Genomic DNA, 17,214 nt, shown 5'->3' on the forward strand with positions numbered 1-17,214 from the left:
ATTTTTTTTTTCATAACTTTAAAAAAAATAACAATGTTTATAGTTTTTATACCGTTTACTAATATTTAACGGGGCAAGGGTCCTAAATAACTGCAGATGGTTTGGAACAAAATGCAATAAAAGCCTAATAGAAATATTTAGTATTTAATATATTTAGTAGAAACTTAATAATAATATTTAATATTAATAATAATTAATATTAATAATAATAATTGATATTTAATTTTAATAATAATATTTAATAGAAACTTAATAAAGAAAAAAAAATTTAATTTTATAGAAGTTTATAAGTTTACAAAAAGAAGCTATCAAGTATTGAACCATTAATCGTTAATTCAAAACAAATATGATTTGATGATAGATTATTTGATGGCAGATTTATGACAGATTTTTATTTTACACCACTTACTAAAAACTATCTTATCATATCAAGCGGGTAAAAAATATCAACAAGACCAGCCGTGGTGCAGTGGTAGCGCACTTGCCTCAGAAACAACGGATCCGTAGTTTAAACCTCACCTCTGGGCAAGTTTTGCGACATTTAGGTTAGGAAGGAGGGCGTGAATTTCCAATTAATTGCTCATTCGCGGTGCTCTGTGATAAGACCGTAAGGAGATCTTGGGGCAACTAAAAAACAAAAAATAAAAATATATCAAGCGGGTATTCTAAATATTATTTAGAACACTCGGTTAGGGTGCTAATATCCGAATCACTGATAATTAGCGGTTCGCGTAACGACTACCAAAGTTTTTAAAAATTTTTAAAGTTTAAAGATTATGTTATAAATTATTATCATAATTTTTTTTTTCATAACTTTAAAAAAAATAACAATATTTATAGTTTTTATACCGTTTACTAAAAAATATTGAATAATGGAAATCGTATAAAAATGGTTTAAAATAGACTTTCCAAGACCCGTATTTTACGGGTCTAGGTCCTTTCTGGACAGCTAGTATTTGTGAATGATAGATTTAGAGAACTTGGTGATGACAATGGTTTTTCGTGTTTTATAGTTTTCGGTACTTTAGTCATTTTAAAATTTGTTAGAGAACTTGACTCAAAGCACAGATAACACTCAGTACACTATCAAACAGGCCAAGCAATTACTTTTTTAATTAACCCTAAGCCGTAATAAAGGGCTCCAAATGCAATCTCGACAATGCAAATCAAAATTACGAACAGGAACACCATCCAAGCGTAACATGGCTGTTGGTACTCTGATATTTTACAGCTGTTGATGAAATTAGTTTCGCTGGGAGCTAATACAGAGTTCGGGAAACATTGTGAAAAAACAGAATAAGTAATAAAAAATGTGTTGCAGTCATGGAAAACTTGCTGAAAGTTTTGTCATTGAAGAAGTTAAAAGTATCATAAAGTTTTGTCGTTAAGAAGAACTTTTGTCGATTTTATAGAATACTCATAATTTGTTAGATTTATGACTTGGTGTACTCTGTTTTTTTCTTTTTTTTTTTTTTGACAAATTAAATTTTTGATTGATGTTAAGATCTTAGAAACTTTCCAATAATACATATGTGATGAATAATATATTAAAAAATATTTTGACTTAAAAATATAATAATAAATTGAATCATATGAAAATGTACAGTCGTATGACAATTTATTATGGCCACCCAATAAATTTTAACATACCTTGCTTATCTTTTGTTTTCTTGGCATTATAGTTCAAAATTATATAATTTAATTTATTTGGATGCATACAATATAGTTATACGTTGACAAAATTATTTAAAATTTTATGCTGGTCTAAACACTGTCATTTTTGACAGCCATTTTGTGTGACGCCATCTTGAGACCGCTATTCTTACAGTGCACGTGGTGAATACTCTCTGTTAGTTTTGGTATATTTTTCAAAGTTATCATTAAAGTAAGTACTCAAATCGACTAATATTACTTTAAGAATATTACATTACATAAATTAACATAAAAATATTTTTATTTCACTCAGTATTTTGTGATTAAAATTATTTTAAGTAATAATAGAAATTTTCGTACTAAAATTGGTTATTTTTTTAGAAATGGGCAAAAAAAAGGACTTATCTCTAGAAAAAAAAGTGAAATCCAAGCACTTCTTACAAATACTGGTTTTTCCCAAAAAGGAATCGCCAGAAGATGTAATGTTTCTAGAGTGTCAGTGCAGAATATCCAAAAAAAAATTGTCAACATGGAAAACCTGACTCCAAAAAAGACTGGGAACTGTGGTAAAAAAAGAATTCTTACTCCACGAGGTGAAAGAATTCTTACCAAAATAGTATTGGAAGATAGGCTAGCATCAAATGATGATATTACTGAGAAGTTGGAGAGCTCTGGTATTAAGATGTCCAAGAGAACGGTTCAGCGTTGTCTACACGATCTTGGCTACAGCTCAAGACGTCCGGCTAAAAAGCCAAAATTAACGCCAAAAATGATGGAGAAGCGATTAGAATGGGCAAAAAAATATAGAAACTGGACTGAAGACGATTGGAATCCGGTATAACAGATTATTTTATTAAATAATACTTTAAATTTTTTAGATAATCCATGCATTGTGGTCAATGAACCATCGTATAATATTTTTAGGTTTGCTTTAGTGATGAGAGCACGTTCCAAGTCTTATCAAAAAAAGCACAATACGTGAAAAGGAAGGTTGGAGAGAAATATTTAAGTAGCTGTATTATTCAAACCGTCAAACATCCAACCTCGGTGATGATTTGGTCGGTCATTTGTGGGAAAGGAATGGGAAGGCTGTACATTGTTCAAGGGATAATGAACCAGGTGCAGTATAAAAATGTCCTGGAACAAAGATTGTTACCCCAATTGACGGAATGGTTTGGTCCAGAGGAAAACAAAACATTCATGCAAGATGGAGCACCATGCCATACGGCTAAGTCTATCAAAATCTTTTTGAAAGATAAAAATATTCCTTTGTTAGACTGGCCGGGAAATTCGCCGGATCTCAATCCTATAGAGAATGTTTGGGAGCTATTAAAAAAAAAGGTGGCCAAGGAAAATATTACAAACAAGGTGGTTCTAATAGAAAGTATTATAAAACATTGGAACCACTATGCAAGATTGCAGGAAATGGCAGAAAACTGCATAAAAAGCATGCCTAAAATGGTACAGGCAGTAATCGATGCAAAAGGGGGGGTTACAAAATATTGATTGTAACTAAGATATTATATGAATATTTTTTATTAAAGTGTATTTATTCTTATAAAATGGTAATTTTTTATTAACACACAACCTGATTTTTTATTAAAATACGTCTTTGGTAGATAAAATTGTAAAAACTGATGGAAAATCACAATTTTTTTAGAGTTTCTAGAAAAAATGTAGGTGGCCATAATAAATTGTCATACGACTGTAGGTTCATGAAGGAAAAAAATGACTGTGCATGGTGTGAACAATCTTTTAAAATTTTTTGGAAGAAACGAGAACATTTTAGTTTTTGAATGACCACTCACAGTGCGCTAAACTGACCGCCAGGTCTTACGTGCGGCCGTGGCACAGTGGTTAGAGCTCTTGCTTTATAAGCAGAAGGTCCAGGTTCGAAACGAGTTCTGGACATATTTTCGCGTTATGGTAAGGAAGAAGGCGGGAACTTCCTGTTTAAATGCACTTCCGCGGTGCTTTGTGACAGGACCGTTTGGACTTCTTGGGGCACCTGAAAAAACAAAAAAACAAAAAAAAAAATGTCCACCCACTCTGAATTTTTTTTGTTCTTTATAAAAGATACCTACCAAATATTTGTAAAAAAAGTAATTTTTAATTCACATCTGTTAAGGGGTGTCTGAAAAATTATTTTTTATACGCTCCCAGACCCCTAAAAGGGTGGGGTGGGTGTGTGCCAGAACAAAAAAACTTTGACTTTTTTTTTTGTAATTTGATTACATAAGTAAATAACATAACCTTAATTAAGTTCTTTAAATATTGGTAAGAGTCTATTAAATAGATTTTCTGGTAACACAAACATAAATCTAATTTTTTTAGTAATATTTGTAACATTTCTTGGTTAAAATAATTTTTAGGCCGTGATTCTCATAATCTTGAACTGACACCAATCAGATCTTTATGTCTAACAACATCAGTATAAATTATTAAAAAATTGATCATTTGTATTTGCATGTTTTTAATAGTAAAAGATAAATAATTATTATGATAAATATCTAAATAAATATTTATCTTTCTGTAAACTAACATAGATTTTTAAACAATTAAACGTTTTAAGAAAAAAGATTAAACAAAAAAGCCTGTATTACCATATCTGTATTACCATATCGTAAAAATTATGTTACTTCTCCATAATACACAGAATGTTTCAATAACTTATAATATATTATAAAATAAGAACTAAAAACTTTTCGATCCAAAGCTGCACACAGCCTTTTTTAACTTTTTACCATGGTTAGGATGAGAAGTATCTCTTTTATAACGAATATTAGTATGAATTATAGAAATATAAATTTAGTATGAATTTCCTCGCCTGTTTGCTTAGTGAATTTACCCAGACCACAAGATTGGTAGATACAAAATGGAATTACATGTTTCATTATAATGTGGATGTTTCAAGTTAAAGGCAACTTTGTGTCAAAGGTTTCAGCAAGACCTTGTATGTGACAAAAAGAACTTTAGAATGTTAAAAACCTCAATAACATTTTCCTGTAACTCATATCCAAAGCATAAATGTACAACTGCCCAAAAATCTTTTAAGCGCTAAACTATTGGAATGAACTGAGGTGGGATATCCTGTTCCAACTAGTCTAGTTTTTCCAATATGCGCTTGTAGTTAGCTCCATCCCAACCAGATCCAAAACACAGTTATTAATCTCTTTAAATAATTAAAAAAAAATGCACAGATCATTATTCATTTATCTTCAAATAATGAAAACATCCTACCTTGATATCCATGTCTTTAAATTGTATTGCTGGAACGCTAAGGTTCAAAGTTTTGCCAAACCCCTTAAAGCAAATCTTCTAATTCATTTACACCACTCATTAGAAGAAGTTCTGGTGGAGGGATTTGATGTTGAATTTCAACATCTGGATCAACATCAAGATAAATAAGCCTGAAAATATTAAAGCATTAAATGATGTTGACTGGTTGATAAAATAATGTTAATTGGTTGATAAAATAATGTTGATTATTATTATTTACCGTATACCTTTTGTAAATAACATTATTATGGTATTTCATTTCTTTCATGTTTCATTTTTCTCAAAATCAAAGTTCTTCTAATTATTAAAGAAAATGAATTTTAAAATCACTATAAAATACGATTAAGCATTTGATTTTACTAACTCTGTGCAAAAATGGAGTGAAACTATGAAAATAAGTGTGAAGACCAGAATAGGTTTTTTTATGAAAAACGGTAGTGGTAACTGAAGAATTGGTTTTGTATAGAGTTACGTCTAAAAAAAATATTTTTGAATATACTTCTTGCTCCATAGTAAAAGAAATAGAATTGTGTCTACTATTTATATATCCAAGAAAAAGATGTGTGTCATTTTCTGACTGGAAAGCAGCACAAATGTCATCAACGTATCTTTTATAAAAAACTAGTTTTACATCATTGAAATTTTTGATCCATTTATTTTCAAAATGACCCATGAACAAATTGGCAACAAAAGGTCCCAGTGGAGAACCCATTACTTCACCAACGATTTGATCATAAGTTTGTTCTTTAAAAAGAAAATGTATTTGCAAAGTGGCAAATTGGAATATTCTTTTAAATCAGTTTTAGTAATTTTAATGATTTTACTATGGAGCAAAATTAAATTGATTGCAGTTTCATTGGTTTCTTGAAGCGGAACATTGGTGTATGAGCTCGTAACATCGTATGATACTAAAAAATATTTGTGGAGATCGACTTGACCAATTTCTTTAACGAAGGAAGTGAATCTTTTGTACAAAATTCATTTTTTATTAATGGAGAAAATAAATCTCTAAGAAATTTGGCTATTTGGTAGACATAGGTTCCAATAGATGATACAATAGGTCTAAAGTTTATGGTAGTCTCAGAAGAATTTAATTTATGCATCTTTGGAAGTCCATAAATACTAGTAGAATGGGACGGATGAATTTTGTTATATAAAGAATCATTAAAAAGCTTTTAATGATTCTTTAACAAAACCTTTTGCTTTTAGTTTACCTTTATCAGGTTTTAAGATAATGATATCCGGATTACTAGATTAATATCCGGATTACTAAATTAATATCTGGATTATTAGATGAATATCCGGATTACTAGAAAGTTTTTTCAGTATTCCATGTTTTTTCAGAGTTTCCTAAAAAGGGCGATAATTATAAATATAAGAGTTTGCAAGATGGGAGAGCTCTGCTTTAAGTTTCCCTAAATCTTCATTTTTACATTTTCTTTAAAGAAGACAATTAATTTGTTTGAACGAAAAAAAGATATCAGTAAAAAACCAGATATTAGTTATTTTAAACTGCCGTTTTTGGAAAAAATATCTGAACTAAAAAAAGACTAAACTCAATTGCTAAAAGATATTGCCGTTCAGCAAATATTAAATTATTATTTATCTCACTGAAAATTTCTAAGTTCTTTTCTTTTAAAGATCCTATTCCTCTAGAATTCCTCAAATCGTTCGTGGTGTATAAATTCGTATGTGCATGATGTAACTCCTGTTATATAGGTGAAACTACTCGCCATCTCAAGACCCGGATATTTGAATATTACAAGAGGGATAAAAAGTCTCATATTTATAAACATCTCCATGCTAATGAAAATTGTTTCATGCAAATAAATGATAAGTGTTTTTCTGTGTAAGATTCGGCTTCTAACAAATTTTAGCTAAAACTTAAAGAAAGTATATTTATAGAATGGTTAAAACCTGGTATGAATAAACAGGTTAACTATGTCCAAATGACACTTTCTGTTTAGCTGCTATTTTTTATACATATTGCGTATCTTTTTAACCTATTCTTTTGTTATTTCCTATTTCTTTCCTACGACATGATAAGCTTTTAAACTGATTTTATTGTTTTTTTGTAATAATATTATTATTAATTTGTACAAGAATAATTATATTTTGTATTTTTTTTTAACACCTTTATAGGTATTTTCACAAATTTTAAATATGAAGATGACTAGTGTCAAAACATACTGTATTTTATTAAATAAATATATATATATATATATATATATATATATATATATATATATATATATATATATATATATATATATATATATATATATATATATATATATATATATATATATATATATATATATACATATATATATATAGATAGATATAGATATAGATAAATATACATGGTGTTCAAATTTGAATTAACATTTAAAAATTTGTATTTTTTTCTCTTTAACGATGAAAGTAATTTTGAAATCGGTAGGTATGTAAACAAACTAAATTGTCGAATCTGGTGTGAAGAAAATAGTAATATTGTAAAAACAACTGCATCCACAAAAAGTATCTGTTTGGTGTAGTTTTTGGTCAAGTGGAAAATAAAACTGGACTAACTGTTACTGTGAGTGGAGCTCGTTATCGAAAAATGATAAGTTACGTTTCGTTTGACAAATTGGAGCATATTAATGTGCAGAATATGTAGTTACTAATAATCCTCAAACTATTCAAGATCTCAAATTAAACCACAATTGTGTCATCATGTGTTGGAAGATTTTACAAAGAGGTGGTCACTTATCTGACGTTCTTTTCTATTATTAACTGCCATGTGTCTACTTAAATATTAAATTGAAAATATCTGCTTATTTCAAAAACAGTTTTGTGTTTTATTAAAAAAATTATAAAAATAATTCAAAATTGAACACCCTTTATATATACTTATGTATATATATATGTATATATATATATATATATATATATATATATACAACCCTTAGATGTTGTCCGAAAGTTTTTTCGATATTTTGTTGACAAAAAGTAAAAATTAAAATGCAAGACCGGAATTTTTTTTTTTAATAATGATAGACTGCCTGCCCCAACCAAACCCTCAGTCGATGTAGCAGCACTCCCTTGCGGGTCAGGCTATTTGTCAGTCGATGTAGCAGCACTCCCTTGCGAGTCAGGCTATTTGTCAGTCGATGTAGCAGCACTCCCTTGCGAGTCAGGCTATTTGTCAGTCGATGTAGCAGCACTCCCTTGCGAGTCAGGCTATAAGATAGTCGATGTAGCAACACTCCGCGCATGATTTACAGAAAAAAAATAAAAATAAAAACATTTTATTAAAAAAAATAAAAATAAAAACATTTTATTAAAAAAAATAAAAATAAAAACTTTGTTTATATTGTTAAAAACATTCAAAATGTTATAAAAACATTCAGAATGTTTTTAAAAACATTCTGGTCAATTAAATTTGCGTTTTTGTGGTTTTTTTAAAAAACGATTAATTTGTAATTAAATTAATGGTTTTTACTTTCGTCCAACACGGAAATGTTGGACGAAAGTCAAAAGTAATTAAAAGTGACGTATGTGTTGGCGTAAGAATCACTTTTTTCCTTCCGCTCTTCCTAAAGCCAACAAACTATAGAACTATATATATATATATATATATATATATATATATATATATATATATATATATATATATATATATATATATATATATATATATATATATATATATATATATATATATATATATGTATATATATATATATGTATATATATATATATATATATATATTATATATTTATATATATATGTATATATATATATATATATATATATATATATATATATATATATATATATATATATATATATGTATATATATATATATGTATATATATATATATATATATATATTATATATTTATATATATATGTATATATATATATATATATATATATATGTGTGTGTATATATATATATATATGTATATATATATATATATATATATATATATATATATATATATATATATATATATATATATATATATATATATATATATATATGTATATATATATATATATATATATATATATATATATATATATATATATATATATATATATATATATATATATATTTATATATATTTTGCCGTTTGACAATAATTACAATAACTAAGTAAATAAATAAAAATTTACATGACAGTAGCATAAAGAAGACTATAGTTGACTTATCACTAAGCCCCATAATATATACCATACATAGCATAGCTTTTAAAAATCGTGTAAGATAATGCAAAATCTTTTAAATATTAATTAAATTTTCTTAAAAGTTATATTTTAAATAAAAAGAAAAAAAGAAAGAAAAAAATAAATAAATAAAAAAAATTTAAAAATTTTTTTTTTTATTATTTATATTTTATCTTCCTATTTCCTTTTTTTTTTAATTTCTTTTGTTAGATTGAAAATAATAAAGAAAAAATTTTTTTTTTAAATAAATAAAAAAAAAAAGAACAATAAATATATATATATATATATATATATATATAAATATATATATATATATATATATATATATATATGTATATATATATATATATATATATATATATATATATATATATATATATATATATATATATATATATATATATATATATATATATATATATATATATATATATATATATATATTGATAGATATAGATAACAAAAACAAAAATCTAAAAATTGAATTCACACACTCACATATAAATACATGGCAAACAATTAGGGGTACTTTTTAAACAAGGTTTCAAGAATATAGTACAAACTTTTTTACATCGGTAATAAACAAATGATAAAATTAAATCGCGCAAAGTGTACAATAGGATTTTTTACTTTTTCTTTTTTTTTTTTTTTTACATGTGTATATATAAAATTAATAAATATATTCATAATTATATAAATCAAATCATAAGAGTACTCTTATTTAACGCCTTATTTAACGTCGTTTAGTGGAAGAGTTTGCCTAAGTTTTGTTTTAAATTGGTTTAAGCGAAGAGAGTGTTTTAAGATCATCATTTAAAAATGTATTCTATGATTTAGGTCCTCGATTTGTTATTGAGTATTTAGTGGCTGAAAAATAAGTTTTGGATTGACTGAAGTTATTTTTTGCGAAACTTGTGCTGTATTTATTTTTTTAATTATTGAGTAAAATAAAGACGGTGTCGTTTTTTTATCAAATTTAAACATAAATATAAGAATTTGAAAAAAATTTATTTTGAAAACATTTAATATATTGAGTTTACTAAAAAGTATTTTTGTATGGAAGAGCCGACCTTCATTTGTAGTAATCTTAATATCATATTTTTGTCTGCAGAGAAGTTTATTTACTTTTGTAACGTTGGTGCTGCACCAAACAATATTTACATAGTTTAGGTAACAATGTATAAATGAAAAGTGTATGTATTTCAAACAAAGTTCGTTTAAAAACTGTTTAAATATATACACACACATTGAATATTGTAGGCAATGGACATTGCCAGTGTATTTTTATCCTTAACTAGAAAATTCAGAACAACTGAAGTTTTATGCTCTTACTTCATTTTATCTTTTTTGAAAAAATAAAGTTCTTAGCACTTTAAACAGCAGGTGTTATGGTGCATGGGTACCCAATGCCTTTTCTAATCAGTTAAAAGCATTTAGTGCAGAATGATTTTAAACTTTGGATACAAAAATATTTTACCACGTTTTTCTTAACTTGCTTTCTTGTCTGTTTGTCCGGACACAAAATTCTAAAAGTAAATAAAAAACATCGGAGTTTATTTTAATAATTATTAATCAATAAATAAAAGTAGTTTAATTCGCGGATTTCTTTTATGAATAAGTAACAAAGTGTTTAGTGATTAGAATAAGGAAAATTATTATGGTATGAGAAGGAAATTAAAGGAAAGAAATTAAAAAAACAAATTAGAAAGAAAAATTGTAAAGAAAATTAGTGAATAACATTATAATACAGGAAATTAAATTTGATAGTGGAACATTATTTAACAAGTGTTAATTTTTAATCAATTAAAACGTTTTCTTTAAGTTTTCAGGGTAAGTTTATATACAATTTAAAAATAATACTTTGAAAATTCGATTTTGTCTTCAATGTTGTACGAAAGTTTTATGCTGAGATTTTTCAAATAATAAAGTTTTAATCCTTAGGTTAAATCCTTTTCAAATAATCAAGGTTTAATCCTTTTGAAAAACAGTAAAAACTAAGCCATTTAAATGCACTATTTGTTGTTTATAAGATAAGTGGAAAAAACATTCAATTTTAGAGGAAAGGCTTTGTTTTCATCTTAAAGGTTAGCGCATTATTGCGTTACACCTACCAAAAATTTTCTTGATTTAATTAATTATACCTTTATGAGCTTAATAATTGCATCGGATTTAATTCTCAAGAGGAATACAAAATATTTCATTTGTTTACTTGAATAAATTGGTATTTTAGGGATTGAATTTCAACAAATTATGTTGCATATAAAACTTACGAACTTTTACAAATCAAATGTTTAGTCAATATTGATGAAAGTGTATTTTCATGTCTAAAACTTATATTCATTTGTACATATATTAGAGATTCAATTTAAATGGAAATCTCAAAGTTTCAAGCAGTTTATCATTTCTTTACAGTTTAATTGGAGTGTAAGTAAGCATGGCATCGAAGAGAACACAGGTGGATGCAGGTAAGTGCAATACTATTTCAAAACGTAAGAAATATGTTAATGAGACTGAAGAGCAGCAAAGTATACGGCTTGAAAAAGATAGAGAACGAAAAAGATTAGCTTGTGCCACAGAACCTCAAGAAAAAAATAACTTCTCGCTTGGCTCAATAAAAGAGCAGAAAAAATCAGCTGAGAGCGAATGAAACAGATGAAAATAGAAATTCTCGCCTCAAAATTGATAGAAATCGACATACTGAGTTGAGAGCGAATAAAACATATCAAGAACATGAAAAAAGACTAAATCGCCTCCGTGAAGTTTATGCTGCAAGATCAGCAGAGGCTGACGAATTTAATCGCACAATAAATGTCTTTTGCGATAAAACATCCAACATATGTACTAAACAATGTTATCCAAATCAAGTTGTGAAATATCACTTGAATGTCGCTAAGCCATATTTGCCTACAGAGCTTGCCAATATAACAGAATTATTAGTTTGCCACAGATGTAATACACATCTGAAAAGTAGAAAGAATGAGGCGCCGTCTAAAGCATACTGGATTAACTTAGACCCAGGTGCTATTCAGGATGAGATTGATTGCACTTTCGGCCAGTATGGCTTTAAAGGTCATGCAACTCTGTTCGCATTGGACCTATTTGAGGTCACTGAAGCTCGACCAAACATGTTGCCAAAATCTAGCAATGAGACAAACATAATCGTAGCACGTAACAGTTTTATTAATAATAATGTAGCTCGCATTATTTGTGCTTCATGGCGTCAAGGCAATGCCACTATATTTGATTCAGGTAATGCAGTCATTCAATGCTTTGTGTTGGGTCTTATGTGTCTTGCCTCCACGTGACAAGACCTGGCAATCCAAAGAAATTTAGAGATTAAGAAGACAGTAATTTGTATTTTATATTTCAGATATTTAAAAAATAAGATTGGAATCATACGAAAAAAGTACGATTATTGTTTTTCTATATTTCTATATAAATGCTTTACAGTTAATACTAAAAAGGAGAAAATAATACTTGTGTAAATAAAAAAATTTAAAAATCCACGTTTTTCTATCCGACTAAAAAGAAGAAAATAATTTTCTTCTCTGTTACACCTGAACTGATTTGTTAACATGTATGTAAATTTTTAATTCATATTACTTTGAACAATTTACAAAATTTTAGAAGTGAAAACGTGAGGTGTGTCTAGTTGATAGATAGATCAGAACACAAATTTACAATTAGTTGTGAATGTAGTATTTTTATTGCATTTTACTATTGAATTGTTAACAGTTGCGTTTCACGTTTTTAATTCTAAAATTTTATAAACTGTTCAAAGTAATATGAGTTAAAAATTTACATACATGTTAACAAATCAGATTCAGGTGTAACAGAGAAAAAAATTATTTTCTTCTTTTTAGTCGGATAGAAAAACGTGGATTTTTTAAATTTTTCTATTATTATGATTTCTATTATTACATATATATATATATATATATATATATATATATATATATATATATATATATATATATATATATATATATATATATATATATATATATATATATTGAGTATTATTTTTAATTCGATGACATATTTCTTAATTTAAAAATCTTGTGGCTTATTTGATACCATACTACAAATAGGACATAAGCATCCATGTTTGTACCAATCCGTCAGTGTTCGATGCGGGATTTTTTGGTAATGATGTTGGAATTTTTGTTAATGATGAAGAGGGATGTTAAAATGTTTTTGTACTTTGTATCACACTTGCGTCTCCTGACAAAAAAAAGGAACGCTATTTCTAAGATATTTTAGGACATTCAGATTCTGGTGGTGGTGGTGTACGTGGGGGGAGGGGATGTATTTCTTCATACCCCCTGGATCTGTCACTGCAATCTGTCATAACTATAAAAGTAGTTTATTTTTAACTTTGTAAACATTTTTAGTTGTTTTTACAGACTTTCCTTAGTGTGAACAAGATTATTACTTTGTATTTTATTCAACTATTTGAAGAAGAAATTTTAATGATAGCAAAATGTATGAAATTGAAACAACCATCATGGCATAAAGAGCACTTTCGAAGCGGTAAAAAAGTCCAATGGGAAATGCAATTATATTGAAACTGAATCCCTCATGTACAAGTCTTAAACTAGTTTCACTAGCGAGTGGTATTTGATGTTGTTTGATAAGTTATAAAATCTTTATCTGCATGTTATTATTTTTAAACAAGTTCTAAATTTATTATTACGTGTTTAAGACGTCAATTATATATTTTGTGTGTACTTTTACTATACTTTTTACCAATTTTTAGCGTGTTATTAGTGTGTTATTAGTGTGTTATTAGTGTGTTATTAGCGTGTTATTAGTGTGTTATTAGTGTGTTATTAGTGTGTTATTAGTGTGTTATTAGTGTGTTATTAGTGTGTTATTAGTGTGTTATTAGTGTGTTATTAGCGTGTTATTAGTGTGTTATTAGTGTGTTATTAGTGTGTTATTAGTGTGTTATTAGTGTGTTATTAGTGTGTTATTAGTGTGTTATTAGTGTGTTATTAGCGTGTTATTAGTGTGTTATTAGTGTGTTATTAGTGTGTTATTAGTGTGTTATTAGTGTGTTATTAGTGTGTTATTAGTGTGTTATTAGTGTGTTATTAGTGTGTTATTAGCGTGTTATTAGTGTGTTATTAGTGTGTTATTAGTGTGTTATTAGTGTGTTATTAGTGCGTTATTAGTGTGTTATTAGTGTGTTATTAGCGTGTTATTAGTGTGTTATTAGTGTGTTATTAGTGTGTTATTAGTGGACCTTTTAAAACTACTCGTATTTATCAAGCAAAACATATTAAAAAACAAAGACAAAAGAATAGCTTTGTAGGTTTCGGTTCAAAATGAGAGGAAGCTAAAGTAATAAAACTAATTTAGCTTTTAATACATTATTTTCAAGATTTCAAAATAAATTCAGCTACAATATATGCATACGAATAGGTTTTAAATAAAAAACTCGTGTCTTTTAAAATTCTACATATCAAAAATTGATTAATTATCTTAATTTTAACCAAGTTAATTAGAACTTTGCAATTAGCATCATAAAATACTTTCTACCATGTGATCGTTATTTAATGATTTCATTTTCTTTAATTTATGGCATTGATAGAAATTATTATTGAAAAAATATCCGATGGTTCTTTTTTTAATAATTTCTATAAACTAATTACTCCTTTTTTTGACAAGATTTAAGACAAAAATTCGTTGGTTGATCATCTATTTATTTAAGTGAATTTTTGTGATTTACGTCAGCCAAATAAAAGAAATCAATAAGAGTAATTTGAAATAAATCTTGTGTCTTTTTATCACATTATTTATCACAATTTAGCGCGTTAAGGCGCATTGTCTCTAAATGCAAATAAACTTTTTTTTACTTGGAATAAAAAATTTTGAAGATAATTTTATATTTCTATTGTTGTTTGTGGTGGTTTATTGCAGAATGATATTTAGGTGCATGATTTATAGCAGCATGACATTGAGGTATTTCTAAATAATTTTTTTAATTGTTAAATACATCACAATCCATGAAAATAATACATATTGTGTTTTATTTTGATGTATTGTGATGTATTTAATTGTGATCTAATGCAATTGTTGCGGTTGAACTTAACATCAATATTGAACTTGTATTTTTTCAAATTTGTATTTATTTTTCTTTTTAAATTATTGATTTATTAATTAATTCTTTTTAATATTTCAAAATTAAAATAATAAAGATGAAGTAACTAAAAAAATAGAGTTTATTTCTTTTTTTTCTTATTGTTATTATTTAAATATCTATTATATTTTTAAATTTTCTTTTATTTAATTAATTTTACTTTTTTTAAATAAATGTCAATATATTTGAATAATTTTAACATTAAAAATTTTATTTTAAATGGTGAATTAAGATTTTAAATAATAGTGTTTTTTTTTTAGAAAAACTTAAAAATAGTAAAAAAAAAAAAAAAAAAAAAATCTTATTATATCGAACGTTTAATTATTCTATAATAAGTAGGTCAAATGTCAAATCTTATGAGTTATATGTCTTTAAGTTAAAATTTTAAATTGTGTTGAAAATGAAGTTAAAATATTGCTATGTTACAAAAAACCTTTAACTTTACTTTCTACTTTTAAACAATGAAAAAAAATTTCAACTTTATTGGAACCAATAAAAATAAGTCTTACAAAAATTTAACTAAAATTAACGTAAAATTAAAAATTTGACGGCAATTTCAGTAATTTGTCACAAAAATTGCAAATAAAAATCCCGAAAGCAATTTCCATAAAAAAAATTTCCAAAGAAAAGCAACTACCAGATTTTGATCCGTTGCAGAAATCAGTATCACAGCATGTAACCTATAACAAATTAATTCACAAAAATATTTAAAATTGTTATATAACCTAGACGGAAAAGAATAAACAAAACAAAAAAAAATTAGTACAAAATAATGAGCACATACCTTACAATCAAAGCCACCTAAGTTAATTCCACATCCTCCGTTGCAATCAAAATTCATGTAGCAACTTTGAGTAATTGTGAACCCAGCTAAATTTGTTTCATTTTTAGTCATGCATTTATTGCAGTTTGACATAGCAACGAATGCATTTACAGAAATAACTTCATTTGTTGTCACCCCACTCCAACATTTTAAACTTGTCGCTGAGTAGTTAATAATAAAAATTTAAGAGCCAAAAAAAGTAATAAGTTTGTAACATAATAATAATTATTATTGTTATTAATAATAATTAATATAATAATCATTGTTAATAATAATTATTATAACAACAAAATGATAATAAAAAAAAATTTAAAGTTAATAACAAAATGAAAAAAGTATTACCACATGGTATGAAAAACAAAACGGTTAATAAATTCATTTTACTGAAGTATTAAACAAATCGTTTACAGTTTTATGTAAAAGAATCTATTATAAAATATTTATCTCCGCAGAACATATGTATCACTTTCAAATATATATTATCTCTCCCTATTATTCTGTTTCTAAAAAATATATCAATACTCGTTGCCAAACGACTTAAATTGTTGTATATGACGTATATGAATATGCACCATTCATATACTAAAATCAAAAATCAGTTATTAAAAAGCGTAAAAATGCCTCCAAAAACTTATTTCAAAACTTAAATTATAACTTTTCAATAATTTAAAAACTTAAATTAAAAGAATTGAAATTCAAATCAAAGTTAAAACCAAAAGAAATAAAAGTAAAAAAGATCTAAAAATAAAATTTTCATCATGAATCATTAAGACAAGCGAAAATACTTTCCAGGAAATGTTAAGGACGTGTTAATTGGGTAGCGCAAAGTTATTCTATGACAAGCTGTTTCAGGGGCACAGTATGACGTTGAATTCAAATCTGGAAAAGATTTTTGTCCAAAAAATTTGATTAGAAATTGGCACAGTATTTTCTTACCAAATTTGGTTAGTTTTTAATAGTCATTTTAGAACTTTTAAAAGTTCAAAAAATCTTCTAAAAATTGGAAAAAAAAAATTATTTTTTGCAAATATACGCATATAGTATATCCTTTCATGTTTTCGTAGGTTCGTTTCGTCTTCATATATTAGAAAGTTTTGC

General features: G+C 26.3%; 1 protein-coding gene across 2 annotated transcripts; it reads right to left on the bottom strand.

Annotated features, from left to right (window-relative positions):
- Positions 1–329: 329 nt before the first annotated feature.
- On the bottom strand, positions 330–16,600 carry LOC136087820 (uncharacterized). Of its 2 annotated transcripts, XM_065811384.1 has the most exons (6): positions 16,459–16,600; positions 16,078–16,277; positions 15,931–15,973; positions 10,626–10,674; positions 4,894–5,063; positions 330–627 (listed from the first exon to the last, which is right to left on the bottom strand). In XM_065811384.1, the coding sequence occupies exons 1-5, from the start codon at positions 16,493–16,495 to the stop codon at positions 4,958–4,960; spliced, it is 435 nt and encodes a 144-aa protein (XP_065667456.1). In that variant the 5' UTR covers positions 16,496–16,600; the 3' UTR covers positions 330–627; positions 4,894–4,957. The 2 variants fall into 2 exon arrangements, with proteins under 2 accessions (XP_065667456.1, XP_065667457.1); XM_065811385.1 differs by lacking the exon at positions 4,894–5,063 and having other exon boundaries at positions 339–627.
- Positions 16,601–17,214: the final 614 nt, after the last annotated feature.

This window comes from Hydra vulgaris, chromosome 12 (assembly GCF_038396675.1).
Source record: "Hydra vulgaris chromosome 12, alternate assembly HydraT2T_AEP".
Classification (NCBI taxonomy): domain Eukaryota; kingdom Metazoa; phylum Cnidaria; class Hydrozoa; order Anthoathecata; family Hydridae; genus Hydra; species Hydra vulgaris.

What these genes read in the sequence shown, in the direction of transcription:
- LOC136087820 (XM_065811384.1), bottom strand. Translation starts at nt 16,495, where the DNA reads ATGAATTTATTAACCGTTTTGTTTTTCATACCATGTG. An exon ending in TAGGTGGCTTTGATTGTAAG is followed by an intron (nt 15,974 to 16,077) that starts GTATGTGCTCAT and finishes AATTTGTTATAG; the next exon opens with GTTACATGCTGTGATACTGA. An exon ending in CTGCAACGGATCAAAATCTG is followed by an intron (nt 10,675 to 15,930) that starts GTAGTTGCTTTT and finishes ATTTACTTTTAG; the next exon opens with AATTTTGTGTCCGGACAAAC.